The sequence below is a fragment of the Cygnus atratus genome, chromosome Z (genome assembly GCF_013377495.2).
Source record: "Cygnus atratus isolate AKBS03 ecotype Queensland, Australia chromosome Z, CAtr_DNAZoo_HiC_assembly, whole genome shotgun sequence".
Classification (NCBI taxonomy): domain Eukaryota; kingdom Metazoa; phylum Chordata; class Aves; order Anseriformes; family Anatidae; genus Cygnus; species Cygnus atratus.
Genome location: NC_066396.1, coordinates 39,605,377 through 39,627,168, shown reverse-complemented (window position 1 = coordinate 39,627,168; position 21,792 = coordinate 39,605,377). Strand labels below are relative to the sequence as shown.

At 39.8% G+C, this 21,792-nt stretch overlaps 1 protein-coding gene across 1 annotated transcript in view; it reads right to left on the bottom strand.

Annotated features, from left to right (window-relative positions):
• The window catches only part of TRPM3 (transient receptor potential cation channel subfamily M member 3), a 149,888-nt gene that overhangs the window by 79,577 nt on the left and 48,519 nt on the right, over window positions 1–21,792 (bottom strand). Inside the window, 1 exon segment of the mRNA XM_035558507.1 lies at window positions 14,241–14,364. Coding sequence (XP_035414400.1) covers window positions 14,241–14,364 — 124 coding nt within the window.

Here is a 21,792-nt window from a genome sequence, read left to right as displayed (position 1 = left end):
AAAAAAAGAAAAAAAGAAAACACACACACGCAAAAAAAAACCAGATACAATTATGAATAGGGCCTGAAACTCACCTGGTTGAGATGACAGGTTCAGAAACATAGGCAGTTCTTTTTAGAGTGCATGTTGACATTTATAATTTAGCTAGGCCTACCTGAATATTTCAGAGGAAAATTCCTCTGAAAAGAAAAAGAAGACTTTAATAAAACAAGGAGGTCTGTTATGCAAAGTCTCAAAATGGCTCAGATAATAGAGGAAAGCATTTTCTTTTTTCTTGCAATAAATAATCCTGTTTAGCTCAGAGGAAAACCTGCTTGTTGTGGAGGCATAACAAAGATCAAAGTGAGCAGGTGAGTAGATGGATAATACTGCAGAAGAAAGAGGGTGGCCAAATAAGAGGAAATTCAGGAACAGAAAGTTTAGAGAGAATTATGTTTAGGGAAAGAAAACCTAAATTAAATGGTGTGCTATTCTGAGGAATAAAAAAGGGAATTCCAAATGAGGAAACAAGAGGGAGCATACACATGAGGGGAGAAGTTTGAATGTTGACTGCAAAGTTTCAGAATTATTTACATTTCCTTTTCCTTTGTGGCAGCACTGCAACACACTTTACATTATTGCTTGATCCAACAATTTGTCACAGACTCATTTTCTGGTAACAAGCAGAGAACAAACAAAAAAATCAGTGTTTATAAGAAAGGCAGCAATTCTGCAAATGAGGAGCCATCTAGATGCACAGAAAATCATGTTACAGAAATTACTGTCAGTGTTTGGTTTCTCCAGTAATTGGTAGCTTTTGTTTGAGACTGAGACGGCTATGTCAACCTCTTAATGACTGGTGAGAGAATGCTATGGAAATGTCACAGCTCTGTCCCATGTAAAAAACTTACAGTGTACACATACTTTTTAAGCCTTACAGCACTGCCAACAGTTTGAAATGTAATAAGGTTGCATGTGGTGCTTAGGGACACGGTTTAGCGGGTGATATTGGGGGGGGGGGGGGGTGGATAGTTGGACCAGATGATCTTGGAGGTCTTTTCTAACCCTTGTGATTCTATGATTCTATACATATTTCGAGTACAATAAATGACCCCAAATAAGTTTTGGAAGTAAAAACATTGAAAACAATCCTTTTCCCTTGTGTTTTCATACTGTTACATTAGGCAATTTATCACTCTATACAGGCAGTGTACCAGCTCCTGATTTTAATGTTGAGGAAACAGGAATAAATATAAATTGTAACTCACAAAGAATATAAGCAGAGAAACAGAATTTAGATATTGTTCTTTAATTTACTGCGCATCAGCATATTCTGATGCTAAAAACAGATGTGTTTCCACGCACATATGTACTGCCTCTGACAAATGAATACAGAGAACAGGTAACAACAGATGAGGAGAAGGTAGAGGTACTTAACAACTTCTTTGTCTCAGTCTTCACTGGAGTCAGGCTTCCCACACCTCTTGAGTCCTCAAACATCTAGGCAGGGGCTGGGGGAGCAGAGTCCCTCCCACTGTAAGTAAAGAGTAAATTTGTGACCTCCTGACACACCTACAAGTCTATATGATGATGACATGCATCCCAGGGTCCCGAGGGAATTGGCTGATGTAGTTGCCAAGCCACTCTCCGTCGTATTTGAAAAATCATGGCTGCCAGGTGAAGTACCCAGTGACAGGAAAAAGAGAACACCACACCCAGTTTTAAAAAGGGTAGAATGTAAGACCCAGGGAAATATGGACCAGTGAGACTCACCACTGTGCCTGGCAAGATCATGGAACAGATCTCCCTTGGCGATGTTAAAGCACATGCAAGACAAAGATGTGATCCAGGACAGCCAGCATGGCTTCGCCAAGGGGAAATTGTGCTTGACCAATCTGCTGGACTTCACCAGTCAACAAGAGAAGACCAACCGATTTCATCTACTTGGACTTCTGTAAGGCTTTTGACATGGTCAAACACAACATCCTAATCATTAATTTGGAAAATCTCAATGGATTTGAAGAGTGGACCATCTGGAAGATAAGGAATTGGCTGGACGGCCGCACCCAGAGAGCTGTGATCAATGGTTCTATGTCCAGGTGGAGGCTGGTGATGAGCTGTGTCCCTTAGGGGTCTGTCTTGGGACTGCTGCTTTTCAGTATCTTCATCAGTGACATAGACAATGGGACTGAGTGCACCCTCAGCAAGTTTGCAAATGACACCAAGCTGAGTGGTACAGCTGACAGCAAAAGAAGAGGTGCCATTCAAAGGTCCCTGGACAGGCTGGAAAAGTGGGCCCATGTGAACCTAATGAGGTTCAACAAGTCAAAGTGCAAGGTACTGCACCTGGGTTGGGGCAATCCCAGGCATGAGTACAGACTAGAAGAAGAACTCACAGAACGCAGCCCTGCAGAGCGTGACTTCTGGTGGATGAAAGTCTTGACATGAGCTGGCAGTGTGTGCCTACAGCCCGGAAGGCCAACGGTGTCCTGGGCTGTATCAAAAGAGGAGTGGCCAGCAGGCTGAGAGAGGTGATTGTCCCCCTCTGCTCTGCCTTTGTGAGGCCCCACCTAGAGTACTACACCCAGGTTTTGGTCTCCCAGCACAATGAAGGTATGGACCTGTTAAAGTGGGTCCAGAGGAGGGCCACAAAGTTGATCAGAGGGCTGGAGCACCTCTCCTATGAAGAAAGGCTGAGAAAAGTGGGGCTGTTCAGCTTAAAGAAGAGAAGGCTCTGGGGAGACTTCATTGCGGCCTTTCAATACTTAAAGGAGTCTTATAAAAAGGATGGGGAGGAACTCTTTGCTTGGGTAGATAATGATTGAACAAAAGGGAATGGTCTTAAACTAAAAGAGGATAGATTTAAATTAGACATTAGGAAGAAATTCTTCACTGTAAGGGTAGTGAGGCACTGGAAGGAGGTTCCCCAAAGAACCTGTAGATGTCCCATCCCTGGGGGAGTTCAAATCCAGGTTGGATGGGACGTTGGCCAACCTGGTTTAGTGGCAGGGTGGTTGGAGTTAGATGATCTTTATGGTCCCTTCTAACCCAAGTCATTCTATGATTCTATGATTCTGTAATTCAATGAAGGTTTGCAGTACAGGAACTGGTTGAGAACAACTAGGAAGAGAAATGGCTTCGGGTAACAAGATGATAGGCATCAGCCATTTAGCTATTTAACCCCATCAAACTAGTGTTTACTCCAGAATGTACTCTTCTGACAAACAAACAGGCACCCATGCCATGGACTGAGGAGGTCAGAGTTAACTGAGGAGGTCATAGTTAACAGTTAACTATGCCTGCCTGTGTCTGGCCTGCTGAGAGACACCCATGTGCATGCCATTTGAACTTTACATTTACAGTCTCATTCATTTCAGGTCATCTCATAAGTGTGTGTCCCCGTACAAGTCCCTTTAAATCATTCTGGGAAATTAGGAACTGGCAGCAACTCACAGCCTTAGCCAGTGTTACGATTGAATAAATACATCGCTTTTGGCATTTGTCCTTGGATCTGCAGTGTCTTTGCTCTCCTGCTAAGCTAACAATCTTGGTAGAGTACTATTTCTGTAAAAACCAGCCAAGAAAGCTAATGTTATTCTAGGCTTTTATTTAGATAATTTAACTGATAACCTTTATCTTGCTCAAGGGTAGTAACCACTGAAAAACTAAATAATGTTTCAAAGCAAATTTTAATAAAAAAGAGATCAATGATGTAAAAAGCTCACCACTGAGATGGATAAACCTAATATTCTCTTATTTTAAGAGACCAAAAGTCCAATTTGTTCATTCTCACTGCTGTATATACTGAAAAATTATGTCTTGCAAACTACTGCCTTAAACAATGCTGTCTGTAGGACTCACATGCTCAGATACATCTTCAAATGTTGGTTTTAGAGGGAAGTGTGGTGAGTTGATTGGATAACAACAATATTAAGACTGGGGACTCTTGCTCTATTTTAAATCCAAATTTCACTTTTTTTTTTCATTTTTTTTTTCTGTGCAACATCTGTACAAATAGTCTGACAGAATATGGGTGCCCAGGTTGCTTTGTTATAGATGATACAGGTGTATGTTTATTCTGGATTTACGTTGTCAATAATGTTGTGATGACGCACAGAAAACAAGCAGCAAAATTAGTCACGAACCTTTAGTGTCATAACTGTCTTGGTACTGATATTAAGCAGGTAATACTTGGAAAAGGAAGCTCAGTTGATTTACATGAGCTTCTCTAAATATTTCTACAGGATGGCAAATTGGCAGATGCTGCTGTATCTACACAGAAGCTCCATCTCATATAGTGAGCTCCTCATCAATGAATAAGATATTATAGCATTAATGAATGGGTCTACATGACTCACCTGAAGCCATGGAAAGAGAAATTATATTTTCTAAGAATGGCAAAAAAAAAATTACAACTTGTCAGACATGACTGGGATGGGTAGTGAGAAAGGTTTCTGACCATTATGTGGAGTGTACACGCTGCATTGAATCCTTCCAACTTCCTGACTGGAAATATTGGTTTGTATTACATTGTGTATTATATTGTTGCCTGTATTATCTTGCTGGCCACATGCTACAGTTCTGCCTCAACTTTCATTACTGAGACAATTGACAGGGCTGTATAATGGCTCGGTGTGCATTTTGCATAATTACTTGTTGGGGTGGTTTAACACTGATGAGCAGTGTCAGTACCACACAGCTGCTCTCTTACTCTCATTCCTCAACTGGATGAGGATGTAAAGGGGTAGGTAGGGAGAGAAAATGAAAAATGAAATGGAGGAAAAATGAAAAAAGGCTTGCACATTTGATATAGGAACAGTTTAAGGAAAGGGAAAAAAGGAGGTCATACAGAAGCAAAAGGAGAAAAAATATTTTCTACTGCCTATCCTCAAGTGATGTTCAACCACTTCCTGGAAAGCAGGACCTGTATGTATACACAGTAGTTGCTTGGGAAGACCAGTGTTTTCATGAGAGTACCCCCTTCTTCTTCTTCCCATTCTCCAGGTTTTATTGGTGTGTGTGACATCATGTGACACGCAATATTCCTTTGGTTTGTTTAGGTCAGCTGCCCTGGCTGTGTTCCCTCCCCATCTCTTGCCACTCCCAGCCCAGTGGATTTATGGAGTGTTGGAGTGATGGTCTTGGTGCCGTGCCAGCTCTGCTCAGCAATAGACAAGACATTGCTGCAAAATAAATTCTGTTCTAGCTAAAAGTGCAGAGCACAGCACTGTGTGGGCTGCTGTGGGGAAAGTGAACTCCATCCCAGCCAGATCAAGTACACTTGTTAATAGTGTAAATGGTTTAATGGAAGTTCCTACAAACATATTTTTAAGGGAAAAGAAACAATCTAAATCTAAATCTGCAAAAAAGATGCAAATTTAATCATGCAATACATAGAAAAATGAGAGATTTGTAATAAGTATCTAAAAGGTGACTACACCTGTGATAATTGTGTATGCAGAATGCATCAAATAAACCTAAAATTGTCCACTTACTGACTGTAAACAACATACCAGATATTTGCTATAACCCTCTAGGTGGCTGGTGTCACGAAAGAACAGCACCAGACTTGTGCATCACAGTGGTTTAAGATGAACCAAATAACTGACTAAATCACAGAATCATTTAGGTTGGAAGAGACCTCCAAGATCACCTAGTCCAACCTCTGACCTAACACTAACAAGTCCTCCACTAAACCATATCACTAAGCTCTACATCTAAACTGTATGAAGTTCAACAAGGCCAAGTGCCGGGTCCTGCACCTGGGGCACAACAACCCCAGGCAGAGCTACAGGCTGGGAGATGAGTGGCTGGAAAGCTGCCTGGCAGAGAAGGACCTGGGAGTATTGGTTGATAGTCGGCTGAATATGAGCCAGCAGTGTGCTCAGGTGGCCAAGAAGGCCAACAGCATCCTGGCCTGTATAAGAAGTAGTGTGGCCAGCAGGTCTAGGGAAGTGATTGTGCCCCTGTACTCGGCTCTGGTGAGGCCGCACCTTGAGTACTGCGTTCAGTTTTGGGCCCCTCGCTACAGGAAGGACATGGACGTGCTCGAGAGAGTCCAGAGAAGGGCGACCAAGCTGGTGAGGGGTCTGGAGAACAAGTCTTACGAGGAGCGGCTGAGGGAGCTGGGCTTGTTCAGCCTGGAGAAGAGGAGGCTCAGGGGCGACCTTATCGCTCTCTACAGTTACCTTAAAGAAGGCTGTAGAGAGGTGGGGGTTGGTCTGTTCTCCCACGTGCCTGGTGACAAGATGAGGGGGAATGGGCTAAAGTTGCATCAGGGGAGTTTTAGGTTGGATGTTAGGAAGTACTTCTTTACCGAAGGGGTTATTAAGCATTGGAATGGGCTGCCCAGGGAGGTGGTGGAGTCGCCATCCCTGGAGGTCTTTAAAAGACGTTTAGATGTAGAGCTTAGCGATATGGTTTAGTGGAGTACTTAGTGTTAGGTCGGAGGTTGGACTCGATGATCTTGAGGTCTCTTCCAACCTAGAAATCTGTGTCTGTGTCTGTGTCTAAACGTCTTTTAAAGACCTCCAGGGATGGTGATTCAACCACTTCCCTGGGCAGCCCATTCCAATGCCTAACAACCCTTTCAGTAAAGAAGTTCTTCCTAATATCCAACCTAAACCTCCCCTGGCACAACTTTAGCCCATTCCCCCTCGTCCTGTCACCAGATATGTGGGAGAATAGACCAACCCCCACCTCGCTACAGCCTCCTTTAAGGTACCTGTAGAGTGTGATAAGTCCGCTCCTGGGCCTCCTTTTCTCCAGGCTGAACAACCCCAGCTCCCTCAGCTGCTCCTTGTAAGACTTTTTCTCCAGACTTCTCATCACAAGTTGCACACTTTTGCTTTGACATTTGATATCACATTTTTGGGCTTTTTGTAAGCAGAAGCTCTACTTCATCTGCCGGCAGTTGAAAAGCAGCTGCTAGGATCAAAAGCTGTTCAAGGCTTTGCTGTAATACAACATTTTTTTTTCTTTTTGTTAAGTAACTGTTTGGCTTGTTGAACTTGTTCACTGGATTTCTGAAATAATAATAATAATAAACAAACAAACACAAAAAAACAAAAACAAAAACAACAAGAAAAAGCAGACTTGTCCTTGCACAGACTTTGTAGAGTCAATGGCAAAGCCCAGTTGACTTCTTGGTGGAAGGAGAAAAAAAACCATGATATTGTCTTCTTAGCAAAAAGGAATCAAATAAAGCTTATAGAATGCAGAACTACTGGGTAGAACCCTAAGACTTATTTACAGAAGTAGGGCCTACATACTAGACTAAAGCTTTTGATCTGCATTGACTGCAAAGGAGACTTAACCTTCATCAAAATTAGGAGATTTGCTACAGTCACTACTGAAGATGACTGGCCCCTCCATTTGGACTCAGAGGACTAATTAACGTCAGTACACTTTATGCTGGAAATCTCATGGAATGTTTCCATGGGCGAGAGGAGAATTCCAGCAACCAGCAGACCATTAGTGACATGACATTCCCTCACTACAGATCTTTACTGCCAAGTTACACGGTGTTCACAGCAATTTTACTCCTGCAGGAACCACAATTTTTACTGTTTGAGAAGTCACCACTCCCTCTTCTGCCTCTGTGAAAAATACTCCACTAGCATTACAAAATCTTAGCTGAAATGATTTGTTTATGAAGCCCAACTTATTAAAAAAAATTGGATTAGAATGAAATTTCTAGCCTTCGGGAAGGGCCAAATAAATAAATAATAATTAATTAATAGAAAATTTGAAAATTAATTGGCTAATTCTTAAAAGTCCATTTGATTTAGCTAATATTTAATTCAAACATGTCTATGTGTACGTTAATAAACACATCCAGACGATGGGTAATTAGCATATTAATTCTCTGAACCTCTACATCCAGCTTAAAAACACACTGTGTTTTCTGTGTTTTGAAGCTAGTATATAGAATCATAGAATCATCTAGGCTGGAAAACACCTTCAAGATAATCAAATCCAACCATTATTATAGTAGGTTCTTTTTTTTTTTTTTTTTTTCCCTTGTAATCCATTATTTTCAAAATACTTAGCAAAGAAATTAAAACATACTACCCAATTTTTACAATTACAATGTTTGATTATAAGACCAGGTTAAGCTTTTTTCAGAACTGTTCCAGAAATGTGGACAGGCTCGCTCCAGGCTTTTCAGTCAGATGGATTAGAAACCACCGGAGATGAATAAGTCTTACTGGTAGTCCAGATAGAATGGAAACTGCTAGATCACTCAGCAGCTTCTCAGTACTTTGGGTAAATAACCAATACAATGAGTAAAAGCTGGGGTAGTACTGGGGTAAAATGTTAGCCTTACAATACAGGTTGCTTATAAACTGCATCTTTGCGTTTCTGGACAATTTGGATCTGCCTCTGAGGGAAAAAGGCAATAAATATTAAGCATCTTCACTATACAGGCTCTCCAGGTCTCTTCCCAATGCACCCAGCTACTTCAGAGTGACACCTGAATTGTTTAATTGGACAGCACCTGAGTTGCAAGTTAACCATGAAGACAACTGAAATGACCAGTTATATGTTCAGGAAAAACAAGCAAACAAACAAACAAGCAAACCAGAAACAAAACCAAAACAGCTATAAGGTCACACTTGTCCTCAGGTAGCCATTATGTTCGTCACAATGACCATGCACCAAGCCACAGGAATAGTTTAGAATAGGAGAGGCAAGGAAAAATATCTGTTTTTTGCTGACGTGAAATAGCAATGGGATTTTCTTGTTTTTCTTGTAGCAAGAAACAAGTTAAATTTTATCTGTGGCATCTATATGGAAATGAGCTCCAGGGATTGACAGGCGCATACAAACCTATGCCCACTACCAATAATCTCTTTCCACAAACCCTTCTTGTGCAGTCTTAGTAGCAATAAGAAAACAAATTTAAGCAACAGGCAGTACACAGTTAATGTACGATTTTTTATTTACTAAGGTACCAAGACTGGACCTATCCTGATTCATGGCAAAAGCCTCTTCTATGAAATGGATATAAGATTATGTCTGTTAACTCTCAAAGGACTATTTGGGAAACATTAATTTTATGACAAACCTACCTAGTTGCACTAAATGTGTTTTTTTTTTTTTTTTAATTTTTTTCAGGGACATGTACTTCTCTGGCTTGCCAGAGTGGCCTTTCCCAGACCCTGCCCAAACAAGCTTCCTTCTTTTGCTTCTCTCTGCTCCACTGATTTAGGAACAAATCACTCCAGCAATATGCCAGTCTAAGCTTCAAAATTATTCAGTACTCCTAAAAAAGTAGACCAGCCTGTTTTTGTCAGATAACTCAAACACCAGAATTATTGTTCTAAGGGCAAATAATAAGTACTGACACAGATACAAGAAACAAGAATTCTGAACTATAACCCAACACAACGTATTTCTAGAGTCTATCTGAAGTGAATTATCTGCTATCCAGTTATTTGAGGGAATCCCTTTGCAGCTGCTAGGGCAGAGCTGGGCCACTACCAGGCCTTGACAGGCTGAGTCCTCAGGCAGCGAATTGCAATGACCTGCTCTTTGAATTCTCAGAAGAAATTCCACATAATAATAATAATAATAATTAATTGTTATAACAATTATTGTGCTAATTTCTGGAATTCCAGTTCCATTTCATTGTGCCTTTGGACTAATCAATATGGGTGCAGATATTCTAAGTGGAAAAATTCTACTTTCAGTTCTTAAAAACCTCCTAAAACCTCCTTCCTTCTCCTCCCCTCCCTCCTTTTTTTTTTTTTGGTTTGTTTTTGTTTTTGTTTTTCAGTGTCAGGCAAGATATAAAATGGGCTCTTTTAGCTTCTCATGAGCTTCATGTATGAGATGGGAAAATATATTCACAGTACTTTTTAAAAAAGAGTTTTTTTTGGACTTTACAATACTGCTTCTTCTACAGTTAGTTTTTGGTGAGCCTTCATGCCATTATTCGAGGAAAATTTTAGGGTAAACATTTTTTTAAGAATTCTAAGGGTAACAGCAGAGAATCTCCATAAATTACATTAGAAAACATTCTATGCCCTTGTAACCTACAGTCATACATTCATAGTCTTCTTAATTTTAAATAGAATTTTATGCTCTATACTTTATTAATCACCTTGGTCCAAATAAGTTTCTGAATGTAAGTGCAGATGCATGCAACAGTATCATAACTAAGTTTACAATTGAATCAAACCTACTCATTAAATAGACAAGTAAAATTTGTTCTGTGCTGCAAACCTTACAGACTTAGTTCTCTCATTTGCAATGGCCTCACCTTATTATCTAGCTCATGTACTCAGATCGAATTCATCTAATAAACTTACAGTTCAGCAAACAAATGGAATATTATACATCTAATAATGACAATCCCTGTGCACAAAATTCATTCTTTAAGAGTGAAGCTCAAAATGTCAGAACTTGAAAAGTCTAATATCTTATGAAGGGTTATTATCATTTTTTTTTTCCCTTCGATCACCACATTCAAATCAGTTTTATAAAAGAGGTGACAGTCTTTTTATATATTCTAAGTAGGCAGAGTAGGAAAACTTGCTTTCCAAGACAGCTTTTTGTTCCTTTCCAGAGATTAAATTGTGTTCTATTTTCTCTTTTCACATTTCCTTTTCACATCTGTGACTCATCTGTATTTACTATTTTCCTACCTATACATGTTTGCACTTATCTGTTTAGGATGCATACTGTAATACTGCCAGTCTCTCTTCCACTGTCGTCTTTGCTTTCTATGAGTTCAGCAGCACCAAAGTTAGGCAGTCAGGTACACTGTACCCATAAACTTAACGAAAATAGTCACGATCAGTTTGGCTGACACTGAGTTCTCATAAGAGACAATTATCTACATCTCGCTTTTGCTAAGGGAAAAAAGTGTTTTCCCTTATTTTGTTTGTTTCTTTTGAGAGAGAGGAGATCAGGGTGATGATGAAGTCTGTTCACCAAGCAGTATTTTGTATTATGCACAAACCAAATTAGAAGGTCAACGCTGAGGAAGGACAAGAGCTGGGACAGATGTGGAAATATGAAACATCTGGCTATGTAGAACCAGTGAAGTCTCCACTCACTCCTGGGAATACTTCACATCTCTAAGGTCATCCATCTACTCTGGCAATGATTACGAAATGATTACTTCATCGTTATAAAAATGGGCATCGCAGTACAAAAAGTTTGTGAAACTGTTGGAGAGTGTCCAGAGGAGGGATACGAAGATGGTAAAAGGCCTAGAGGGATATGAGGAGCGGCTGAGGTCACTGGGCCTGTTCAGCCTGGAATAGAGGAGGCTGAGGGGAGACCTCATTGTGGTCTACAGCTTCCTCACGAGGGGGAGTGGAGGGGCAGGTGACCTATTCTCTTTAGTCACCGGTGACAGGACCCGCAGGAATGGTGTCAAGCTGAGGCAGGGGAGGTTTAGGCTAGACATCAGGAAGAGGTTCTTCACTGAGAGGGTGGTTGCACACTGGAACAGGCTCCCCAGTGAAGTAGTCACTGCACCAAGCCTGTTGGAGTTTAAGAAGTGTTTGGACTGTGCACTTAGTCACATGGTCTAAAATTTTGGGTAGACCTGTGTGGTGCCAGGAGTTGGACTCGGTGATCCTTATGGGTCCCTTCCAACTTGGGGTATTCTATGATTCTATGAAAATCCTCATTCTTCTACATTCATATAAAATGGTATGAGTCTTAAAGGAACCATTAGGCCAGCCTCAGACATAAAATCTTTCTGTCATACTGCTGCTAAAAATATCAGTGAGTACAACTAAAATACCAGAGAGAAACACTTGTGTTCGTGCGTACACTTTACATTTGGTTGGGTAAGTGTTATAAATACAGGTTCAGAACACCTGATTATGGGCCAATCATCTCCTGGCTGATGGCTCTTCACAAGACACATAGGTAAAGAATGTAAGTGGTGACAGGTTACATGGCTGTAAAGAAACTTGTAACAAAGGCACAGTCTTGCACAGAATAAAAATCCTGATGTGAACTCTGTGGACAAAAACTTCACAGTTAACTTTACAGGAGTAAAGATTGTTCAAAGCCTGACAACATATTCTGTTTTAGATGTCTGGAACAATCCAGAATTGCATTCTTCCCATCCTGATAATTCCATCTCTCTCTGTTACATTCTCTCCTTCCTGCTTTCCTGCCTCCCTTGTTCTTTCTCTTTTACATTCCCTCCCTTATTCCTTTCTGCCATCTTCTAAATAGGATTTATATATTTGCATGCAGAACACTGTTTCTGCATATACATATGCATTTTATTATTATTTTTGTTCTTTATTAGTATTATTAAGATGTTAACAGAAATGTCTAACAAGTGATGTAGAGTAAAGATTTTATTTGTTATATATATCTACTGATGGCACCTTATTTGATACAGTAGCTACATTACTGCATAAAGAAATATTTTCAAAAGCTTAGACTTGCATGTAAACAGCGTGTTCAGAACTACTAAGGTGTCTAGGCCTTGCAGCGAGACTAAATGTCTAGGCCATTCAGTGAGAGTACCTCAGGAGTGGAGCCTATCTCCAGCACCTTCTTCCCTCACATTTCTCCTGTGGACAATATTATATGCATGTCCAAATTTTTAAGAATGTCTTTCACTGTGGGTATCTGGTGTTTGGAGACAGACTACATGTGTGGGCATAAAAAAAATGGTTAATTTCTTGTGCCTTCTGCAGTAAGGCAGCCTTTTCAGAAAAGAGCTATGTTTGGTTTTTACTCTTTTATGTGGTAGCCATATCTGCTGTGATGAAAAGAAAGTAAGAGCAACTCAACATTAAAAAAGGTCTGGCTTGGATTTGGAGAGTAATTTATTAAGGAATTCTCTTTATTCACTCAGTTTATAAAGCTCTTCTACTCTCTGCATATAGCTACTACAAAAATCATTGCATGTGAAGCAGACTTGAGTGCCATGGAAGTCACAGTATATCTTGACAGTAACAATTGGACAAGAAAAGAATTTCTGTAGAATGATCACATTTTTTTTTTCCTGAGAGTTTTAATGTAAAGAGAATGTTGGTAGAATAATACAAAAAGAAAAATAACTCTATTTTGATGTAGTTCATCCGTGAAAGGGATGATCAGTCTATAGCTCATGGGCTGCACAGACTGCTTGTGAATAATTTAGAGTCTGTTATACAGTATGAATTCTGACAGTATGAGTAAGAACCCAGCAGAGGCTGCTGATGGTCATGTGCCCAGCTCACCTTCACCAACCATCTACCTTGCAATGGCACAGAAGAACTGCATGCTGCTCTCAGCTCTTCCCAGCAATGTTGTCTTTGGAATTCTCTCCTGCCATTGCCTAGGTTACATGTTCTGGGTGATTGTGATACATGTAAACGGTTAATTGTGCAAGAGGAAGACTGACCACTTCTTGATGGATGCATGAACTGCTTGTTTGTGAAAACTTGTTGAGGTAAACCATATAATGAATAGCTTCTATTTTGAAAACTCTCACTAGAAGGGAGATTTTTATTAACACTTCCTAATCATTATTTCCCATCAAGTTTCAGTGGTATTATTCATTATATGCCATATTTTCAACTGAAGTTAAAAGGCATTGCAGAGGATGAAGTCACAGAAAACTCCAATAGTTTCAGAAAACAAAAAATCTGTAAAACATCTGAGTCAATATTTCTTCTTGGTTTTTACCCTACACAAAATGTTGCAGCATGCCTTCAGTCTGGAATTTCAGGAAGCTGCAATATGAACTAAAAACAAAGCTAAGAAAGATTATATTACAAGATGGAAGGATGTCTGCTCAGTCAGTTTTTAAGAAATAAAAGTAAAAATAAAAGATCCAGTTTAATCCCAAGTGCTTTAAAGTGTGATTTTGCTTCTGCAAAAGGACTTTCATAGAGCTCCTAGAAATTATTGAAAGATCTTATGTTATGTATGAAAGAATAAGTATGAGTAAAGGGTGACAGATAAACATTTTTTTTTTTGTATTTGAAAGGAGTAGAATTTCAATCACAATATACCTGAGGATGACTGAAAACTAATGATATACATACACTATTAGCTATATTTTGACATGTAAAAGTAAATGCAGAGGAACTTATGAAAGTTGGAATAAATCATTTCAAATAAGAAAACAGATCAAAGCAAACAAAAGTCACCATAATATAGAATAATATCCTTTTAGAATGTAGATCACAGTCAACAGTTTTGTGAAATACTTCAATAGGCGCCTGAAAAGCTCAGTCAAAACAATGCATTGAGGTTTGTCTTTGTCCCTAAGGAATGTGTAAACATACCAGCTCCTTCTTCTTCATGCACTCCATGAGAATAATGAAGAGGTGTTGTGCCTGGGTTCGAGTGTATGTGAAAGTCTTCTGGATGGTAACTAGCAGCTGGTCCCTCAAAGACTCATTGATAAGCCTGAAATTCAAAAAGAAAAAAAAATAGAGAAAAAGTAAATTTCTGTTACTGAAACAGACATAAGGGAATATTGTAACTTCAGGCAAGGGTCAAAGAAATAAAAGTTAGATAATAAAGCAGGGCCATCTGTTCTGGACTGGCTTGAAGGAAAGGAATTGAAGGAAGGAAAGGAAAGGAATTCTGAGAGCATCAGAACAAAATTGGAAAACACTGTTCTAGAAAAACATATTGATCATGCTGGGGTCCCTCATCTCCAAAGTTTTTCTTTCAGTTCACATGTACTGCATGACAGAAGGTCAGCTCTGTGGGATTTCCTAACAGAAACAGGTACCAAACTGACAGTCTGGATTTGAGGAAGACCAACATGTGAATTGAAGACCTTTCTATTAATGAGTTAGCAGAATTCAACTCACAGTTCATTTTGTGAAATTGGGAACATTTTTGCTGTCAGTGTCTTTGATTTTAGCTTGAGTATCTCAACAGCTTCAACCAAATAAGGAAGGCATAAAAAACTTACTTTGATCCTGAATCCACCCAAAGAAACCATTTTGCTTTTACTGATCTTCCAGAATTTTAAACCATTTTTATGTTCCTCCTTGTTGCTAATGTTATTACTTGCAAAAAATGGCTCAAGAGCAGAAAGAAAAGATATAAGATGGAATATTAGTACTTGAACCACAGTCCTTTATATCAGAAAGTCTATTCCTCAGGACCGTTTTGGGTGAAACACTGAAGTCCTCAATGTCTTACAAATTAGTGGGCTCTAATTTAGAACATTTTCCTTTTATGTACAAAAGTTCTACACTATAGCAGTTTTCTCACAAAAAAAAAAATGTTTAAAATTAGCAGAGGCAAAATGTTTAAGAGTCACGTCAAAAGTCAATGTTGATCGCAGAGTCACAAGTCACTGTTGATCATCTGGGGCAATGAAAATCAAAGAATCTTCATGACTCACATTTTATGATAGAAGATAAACAAAGATATAGTTCTGCAGCAACCAAAAAGAATTATCAGAAGCAGCACAATATGTCAGTGTTGGCTTATGGTAACTGTTTCGGGAGAACAAAGACCAAACCTTCTTTCATTTCACGCTGTTGGTAAATGTCACCTGTACTCTGGACTGCATGAAATTCACTATACAATTGAATTTCAAAATGGATTTAAATATCTAGTCTTCCTGTCTACAACAAACATGTTCTTAGAGGGGACAAATGGGAATGGTGAATGGCAATGAGACCTAGCAGCACAGGACTTTCTGTGTGGAGTTATAGGAAAAAACAACCTGAAAAAACAACTCCTGTATAGAAGAAGATATGTTACAAGCAAGTGGGGACATGAAATGAGATGTCTGAGCACGGCAAAAATATATGTTCACTTCATGCTAAAGAGAATCAACTGGGAAAGGCTGACACCCTGAAGAGTACACTTTAATTACAGTAAATTAGGTCTCCTTAGTCTAGTGTATTTCAAGTTTCTTAGTAGGTCACATGCAAAATAAATTTTGAAGCCCTCTTTTTAGGGCTCTTTAAAAAAATTGGAAAGTTGTTTTTGTTAAGAATTCTGATTTTAAAGAGATAGTGGACGTAGAAGTTATCATTCTAAGTGTAAATTGTTAGACATGTTAAATTTTCCACATTTCAAACTAAGAAAGAAATAATGGATTAACCAGAAGAACAAATTTCCTGAAAACATGAAGTGGAGACTAAACAGAAATTTAAATAAAGCTCTAATTTCCATTGGAAATGATGTGAAATGTATGAAAAAAAACCCCACACATTAGGAAACATCTGAAATCAGAGACCTGAAACAGGAAAGAATTTCACAAAACATTTCTGAAGATTCAGTGATGAAAGATATCCTATTTTCTCATTGCAATTTATTTATTTTTTTTAAATATGGAACTTCAAGTTCGGAATTCTCTTGGGCTAAAGTAAGGGAAATTTTCTTTCATAAACACTGAGTAAAAGCACAATTTTTCTTCTTTTTCTTTTTCTTTTTCTTTTTCTTTTTCTTTTTCTTTTTCTTTTTCTTTTTCTTTTTCTTTTTCTTTTTCTTTTTCTTTTTCTTTTTCTTTTTCTTTTTCTTTTTCTTTTTCTTTTCCTTTTCCTTTTCCTTTTCCTTTTCCTTTTTCTTTTCCTTTTTTCTTTTCCTTTTTTCCTTTTTTCTTTTTCTATTCCTTTCATTCCTTTTTTTGTTTTACTCTTCCTTTTATTTTCTTTTTCTTTTTCTTTTTCTTTTTCTTTCTTTCCTTCCTTCCTTCCTTCCTTCATTTCTTTCTTTTTTTTTCTTCTTCCTCTTCTTCTTCCTCTTCTTCTTCTTCTTCCTCTTCTTCTTCTTCTTCTTCTTCCTTCTTCCTTCTTCTTCTCCTTCCTTTTTCTTTTTCTCTTATACACCTACATTTAGTTACAGGAAAAATAAATAATTCTTCTCATAAAGTTTCCTAATAGTGGTTTTTTTTTTTTTTTTCACTTTTCCTAAGGAATATCTAATTAATATTAGTTTTGGTGCAAAGTTGATCTTTATGATCTTACCATGAAAAAAGGGGAGAAAGATGTTTTGGATCCATTAAAAATGTTGAAATGGCAAACTGAAAAGGGGACATTTTAGTTTTGTTCAAGATATGCTGGAAGATTAAACAGCAAAGCAGAACTTTCTTCATTGCTTTGGCTGATCCTGTAGAGATAGGTGATAGCATTCTGGCATCTTCCCTCTTCATAAATAATTTTTTTTTGAAGTCTTGCCTAATATGTGAGGAGATAATACACACTCCCCTCAATAACATCACAGTCTTTCAGCCTCATGGCACATGATTTTGTAGTGAACACTGAGAGGATTTGAAAGATCTGGTCCATAGCCAGCTTCTTAAATTATTTAGTCACTTTTCTCCAGAGCTTTTTAGTATTCAAGTTGTACAATGTACTAGAGATTGATAATGATTATGGTATAACCCAATTTCAAAATATAAGTTCATTATAGATTTTTTAACTTACAGTTATCAAAATGCTTTGAAATTCTCTAAATGATACACTTCCATTCAATGAACTGCACATAATCTATTTCTAACTTTTCCTTCATGAATTCTTTTCTTTTTTTTTTTTTTTTTTTTTTTAATGATTATTATACTTTTATTCGAGATAAAATATATCCATAAAATATCAGTGTGATGTGAAAACAATTCCCTACCATCCTTAATGGGAAGCTTAAGGGATTTTCTGTTTTAATTATGGTTTTCACTGTAGACAATCACACCATATGTCAGAAATATGACGAGAGTCTCTGCTGACTTTTTTTTTTTTTTTTCCATTAGGATTGCAAATAAGACACAGTGGTGCAACTCCATGGGACTGAATGAATTTCTACTACCTTTGAATCCACATATTTTACACAGCATTCTAATGAGAAGAGACAGAAAATAAATGCAATTATTCCTTCATTCTATTCAAATAATGATAATTTCTCTGTGCTTCATAGAAGGAATCCTAGAAAGGATTGGAAGTGAGCTTAAAGATCATCTAATTCCCGCCCCCTGCCACCCATTTTTTTTTTTTTTAATTGAAACCTTTACTCCTTATCCTACCACTACATCATGCCCTGGCAAAAAGTCTCTCTCCTGTATGTCCCCTTTAGGTACTGGAAGGATGCTCTAAGGTCTCCCTAGAGCCTTCTCTTCTCCAGGCTGAACAATCCCATCCGTATGCAGTACAGTACACCTGCAGTACCAGATGATCTTGAAGGTCTCTTCCAACCTTAATGATTCTATGATTCTACGTTTCTATGATTCTATAACTCCAGATGAGGTTTCATTAGAGCCGAGTAGAGGGGAAGAATCACCTCTCTTGACCTGCTTACCATGCTGGTTTTGATACAGATCAGATATGTTTGGCTTTCTGGGCTGCAAATACACATTGCTGGCTCATGTTGAGCTTATCATCAACAAGCACCATGACGTCCTTCTCATCAGGGCTGTTCTCAATCCATTCTCTGCTCAGCCTCTATCTGTACTTGGAATTGCTCTGACCCTGATGCAGGACCTTGCACTTGGCATTGTTGAACCTAACGAGGTTTGCACAGGCCCGTATTTCAAGCCTGTCAAGGTCTCTCTGGATGGCATCCCTTCCCTCCAGCATGTCAACAGCACCACACAGCTTGGTGTTGGAAAACTTGCTGAGGGTGCACTAGATCTCACCTTCCATGTCATTGACAAAGGTGTTAAATAGTTCCAGTCCCAATACCAATCTCTGAGATATACCACTTGTTACTGAACGCCACTTGGACGTTGAGTGGTTGACTGCAACTCTTTTAGTGAGACCATCCAGCCAATTCCTTACCCACCAACTGGTCCATCCATCAAATCCATGTCTCTTCAATTTAGAGACAAGGGTGTCATGGGATACAGTGTCAAATGCTTTGCACAGGTCTAGATAGATGATGACAGTTGCTCTTCCCCTATTCAACAATGCTGTAACCCTGTCGTAGAAGGCCACCAGATTTGTCAGGCACAATTTGGCCTCAGTGAAGTTGTGTTGGCTGTCACCAATCACCTCCTTATTATGTATGTGCCTTATAGCATTGTTTCCAGGAGGATCTGCTCAAAGATCTTGCTGGGCAGAGGGGTGAAACTGACTGGCCTGTAGCTCCCTGAGTCCTCCTTTTTTCTCTTTTTAAAAATGGGGGTTATGTTTCCCCTCTCCCCATCAGTGGGAACTTCACTGGACTGCCACGAGCTCTCAAATATGATGGACAGTGGCTTAACAACTACATCTGCCAGTTCCCTCATGTCCTGCAGATGTATTTCATCAAGTCCCATGGACTCACATACCTTTATGATCCTTAGATAGTCTTGAACGTGATCTCCTACAGTGGGTTGTTCATCATTCTCCCAGTCACTGCCATTGCTTGCTGGAGCTTGCACTATGTGGCTGGAGCTCTTGCTGGTGAAGACTGAGGCAAAAAACTCGAGTACCTCAGGCTTCTCCATATCCTGGGTGGCCTGGTCTCCTGTTTCCTTCAGAAGAGGGCCCACAGTTTCCCTAGTGTCCTGGTTTCAGGTAGGACAGAGTTAATTTTCCTCCTAGTAGCTGGCAGGGTGCTATGTTTTGGATTAGAATGAGAAGAGCGCTGATAACATGCTGATGTTTTAATTGTTGTAGAGCAGTGCTTACACCAAGCCAAGGACTTTTCAGCTTCTCGCTCTGTCCTGCTAGCGAGCAGGCTCGGGGTGCAGCAGGAGCTGGGAGGGGACAGACCCAGGACAGCTGACCCAAACTGGCCAAAGGGGTATTCCATACCATCTGACGTCATGCTGAACAATATATAGGGGTGGCTAGCCGGGGTGGGGGGCCGGCTGCTCGGGGATAGGCTGGGCATCGGTCAACGGGTGGTGAGCAATTGCATTGTGCATCACTTATTTCGTACACATTACTACTATTAATACTATTATTATTATTACTATTATTATTATTGTTATTATTTTTCCTGTCTTAATAAACTGTCTTTATCTCAACTCTCAGGCTTCACTTTCCCGTTTCTCTCCCCCATCCCGGAGAGGGAGGGGGGAGGGTGAGCGAACGGCTGTGTGGTGTTTGGCTGCCAGCTGGGCTAAACCACGACACCTAGTCTTCTTCTTATCATTGATGCACCTTTCTTGTGGATCTTAATGGCCAAATTTAATTGTAAACAGGCTTTAGGTTTCTTAACCTGATCCCTGGCTGTTCGGACAATTTCTCTGTATTCCTCCCAGGCTACCCGACCTTGCTTCCACCCTCTGTAGGCCTCCTTTTTCTGTTCAAGTTTGGCCAGGAACTTCTTGTTCATCTGTGCAGGCCTCCTGGTGTTTTTGCCCAACTTCCTCTTTGTTGGGAGGCATCATTCCTGAGTTTGGAGGAGGTGATCCTTGAATATTAGCCAGCTTCCTTGGGCCCCTTTTCCCGCCAGGACTTTGTCCCATGGTACTCTACCAAGCAGGTCCCTGAAGAGGGCAAAGTCTGCTCTCCCAAAGGCAAGGGTAGTGAGATTGCTGTGTTCCCTCCTTGATGCCCTCTGAATGCAAAACTCCACCATTTCATGGTCACTGCAGACAAGGCTGCCTCTGAGTTTCCCCTTCCCCACCAGTTCCTCCTTGCTGGTGAGAATGAGGTCCAGCATTGCACCTCTCCTCATTGGCTCCTCAGTCACTTAGAGAAGGAAGTGTATCAATGCATTCCAGGAGCCATCCCACCACAACTCAATAAAGCTGATGAGGTCATTGCCCTGCAGGCATCAATACTTCTCTAACTTCTCAAGTTTATTCCCCATGCTACGTGTGTTAGCATAAGGACAATTAATATGGGCCCCTGATGAAGCTGACTCACTGGTTGCAGTGGCTGGAATTTCCTTGTGCTACTCTTCCAATGCTCTCCTATTGACCCATGACACTTCTCCAGGCTCTGGGCACCTGTTGACCCCTGACACCTCTCCAGGCTCTGGGCACCTATCACTGACACTGGCGTCAAACTGGGAGGAGCAGGATGGATTGAGGTTCTCTTCCTCTGGCAACTCTAGTTTCATGAGAGTTGCCAAGCTGGTGCTCCTCTTCACCGGCTTGGCAAGCCTGTGACTGAAGATACTCTTCCTTTTCTCGACAGAGGGACCCCATCAGCCCCCAGCAGAACAGGTTTCTCAAAGTCAGTCCCATAGTCTAAGTAGCCAAACCCCTGCCTGTGGCACCAGTCCTGTAACCATCTGTTGATTTGCCAGACTTGACTTGCCGTTTCAATCCCCTTCCCTTTGACAGGGACTGATAAAAAAACAAACAAACAAACAAACAAAAAAAACAAACTGGATTCCTGAGTCCCTTACTGCTGCTCCCAGGGGTCAGCATTACTTGCAGCTCTTCACTGGTGGTTGTTCTTCTACACTATTTTTCCCTGATTATGTTTATTGAATGGCTGTCCCTTGACGAAAGAGGTGGTTGCGCTTTAACATAGAAATGAGCTGCTTCTATCCAGCTTTTGATCTGCAAAGTGCTTTGGTGCAAGAGAACAGTAACGATATAAAGGTATGCAATGTGAAAGCAATCTTGCAATCTTGCATAAGATGCAAAAGAAACACCACGGGGTCAGAGAAGAGCCAAACTGCACGCACATTATCATCCTTTTTGCTCAAAGCAAAATATCCCAATATTTTCCCTATTAGAAACAAAGATACTTAAATCTCATACATAGCCTAAAAGCTCTGCCACAGTGGATGCAGAGACAGATCAATCTAAAGGCAATCTTTAACAATTCTCATGTGAGGCTGCTCAGTTAAAGAAGAAAGAATGTTTTATATGTTTCCTTATGAACGTTACGCAAGAAATACGTTTTTATGGCATTGAACTGAATTCCTTAAAGGTTTCATACTTGCAGGAGTAGATCTGATGGAGTAGTTAATACACTATAAACTCAGCTG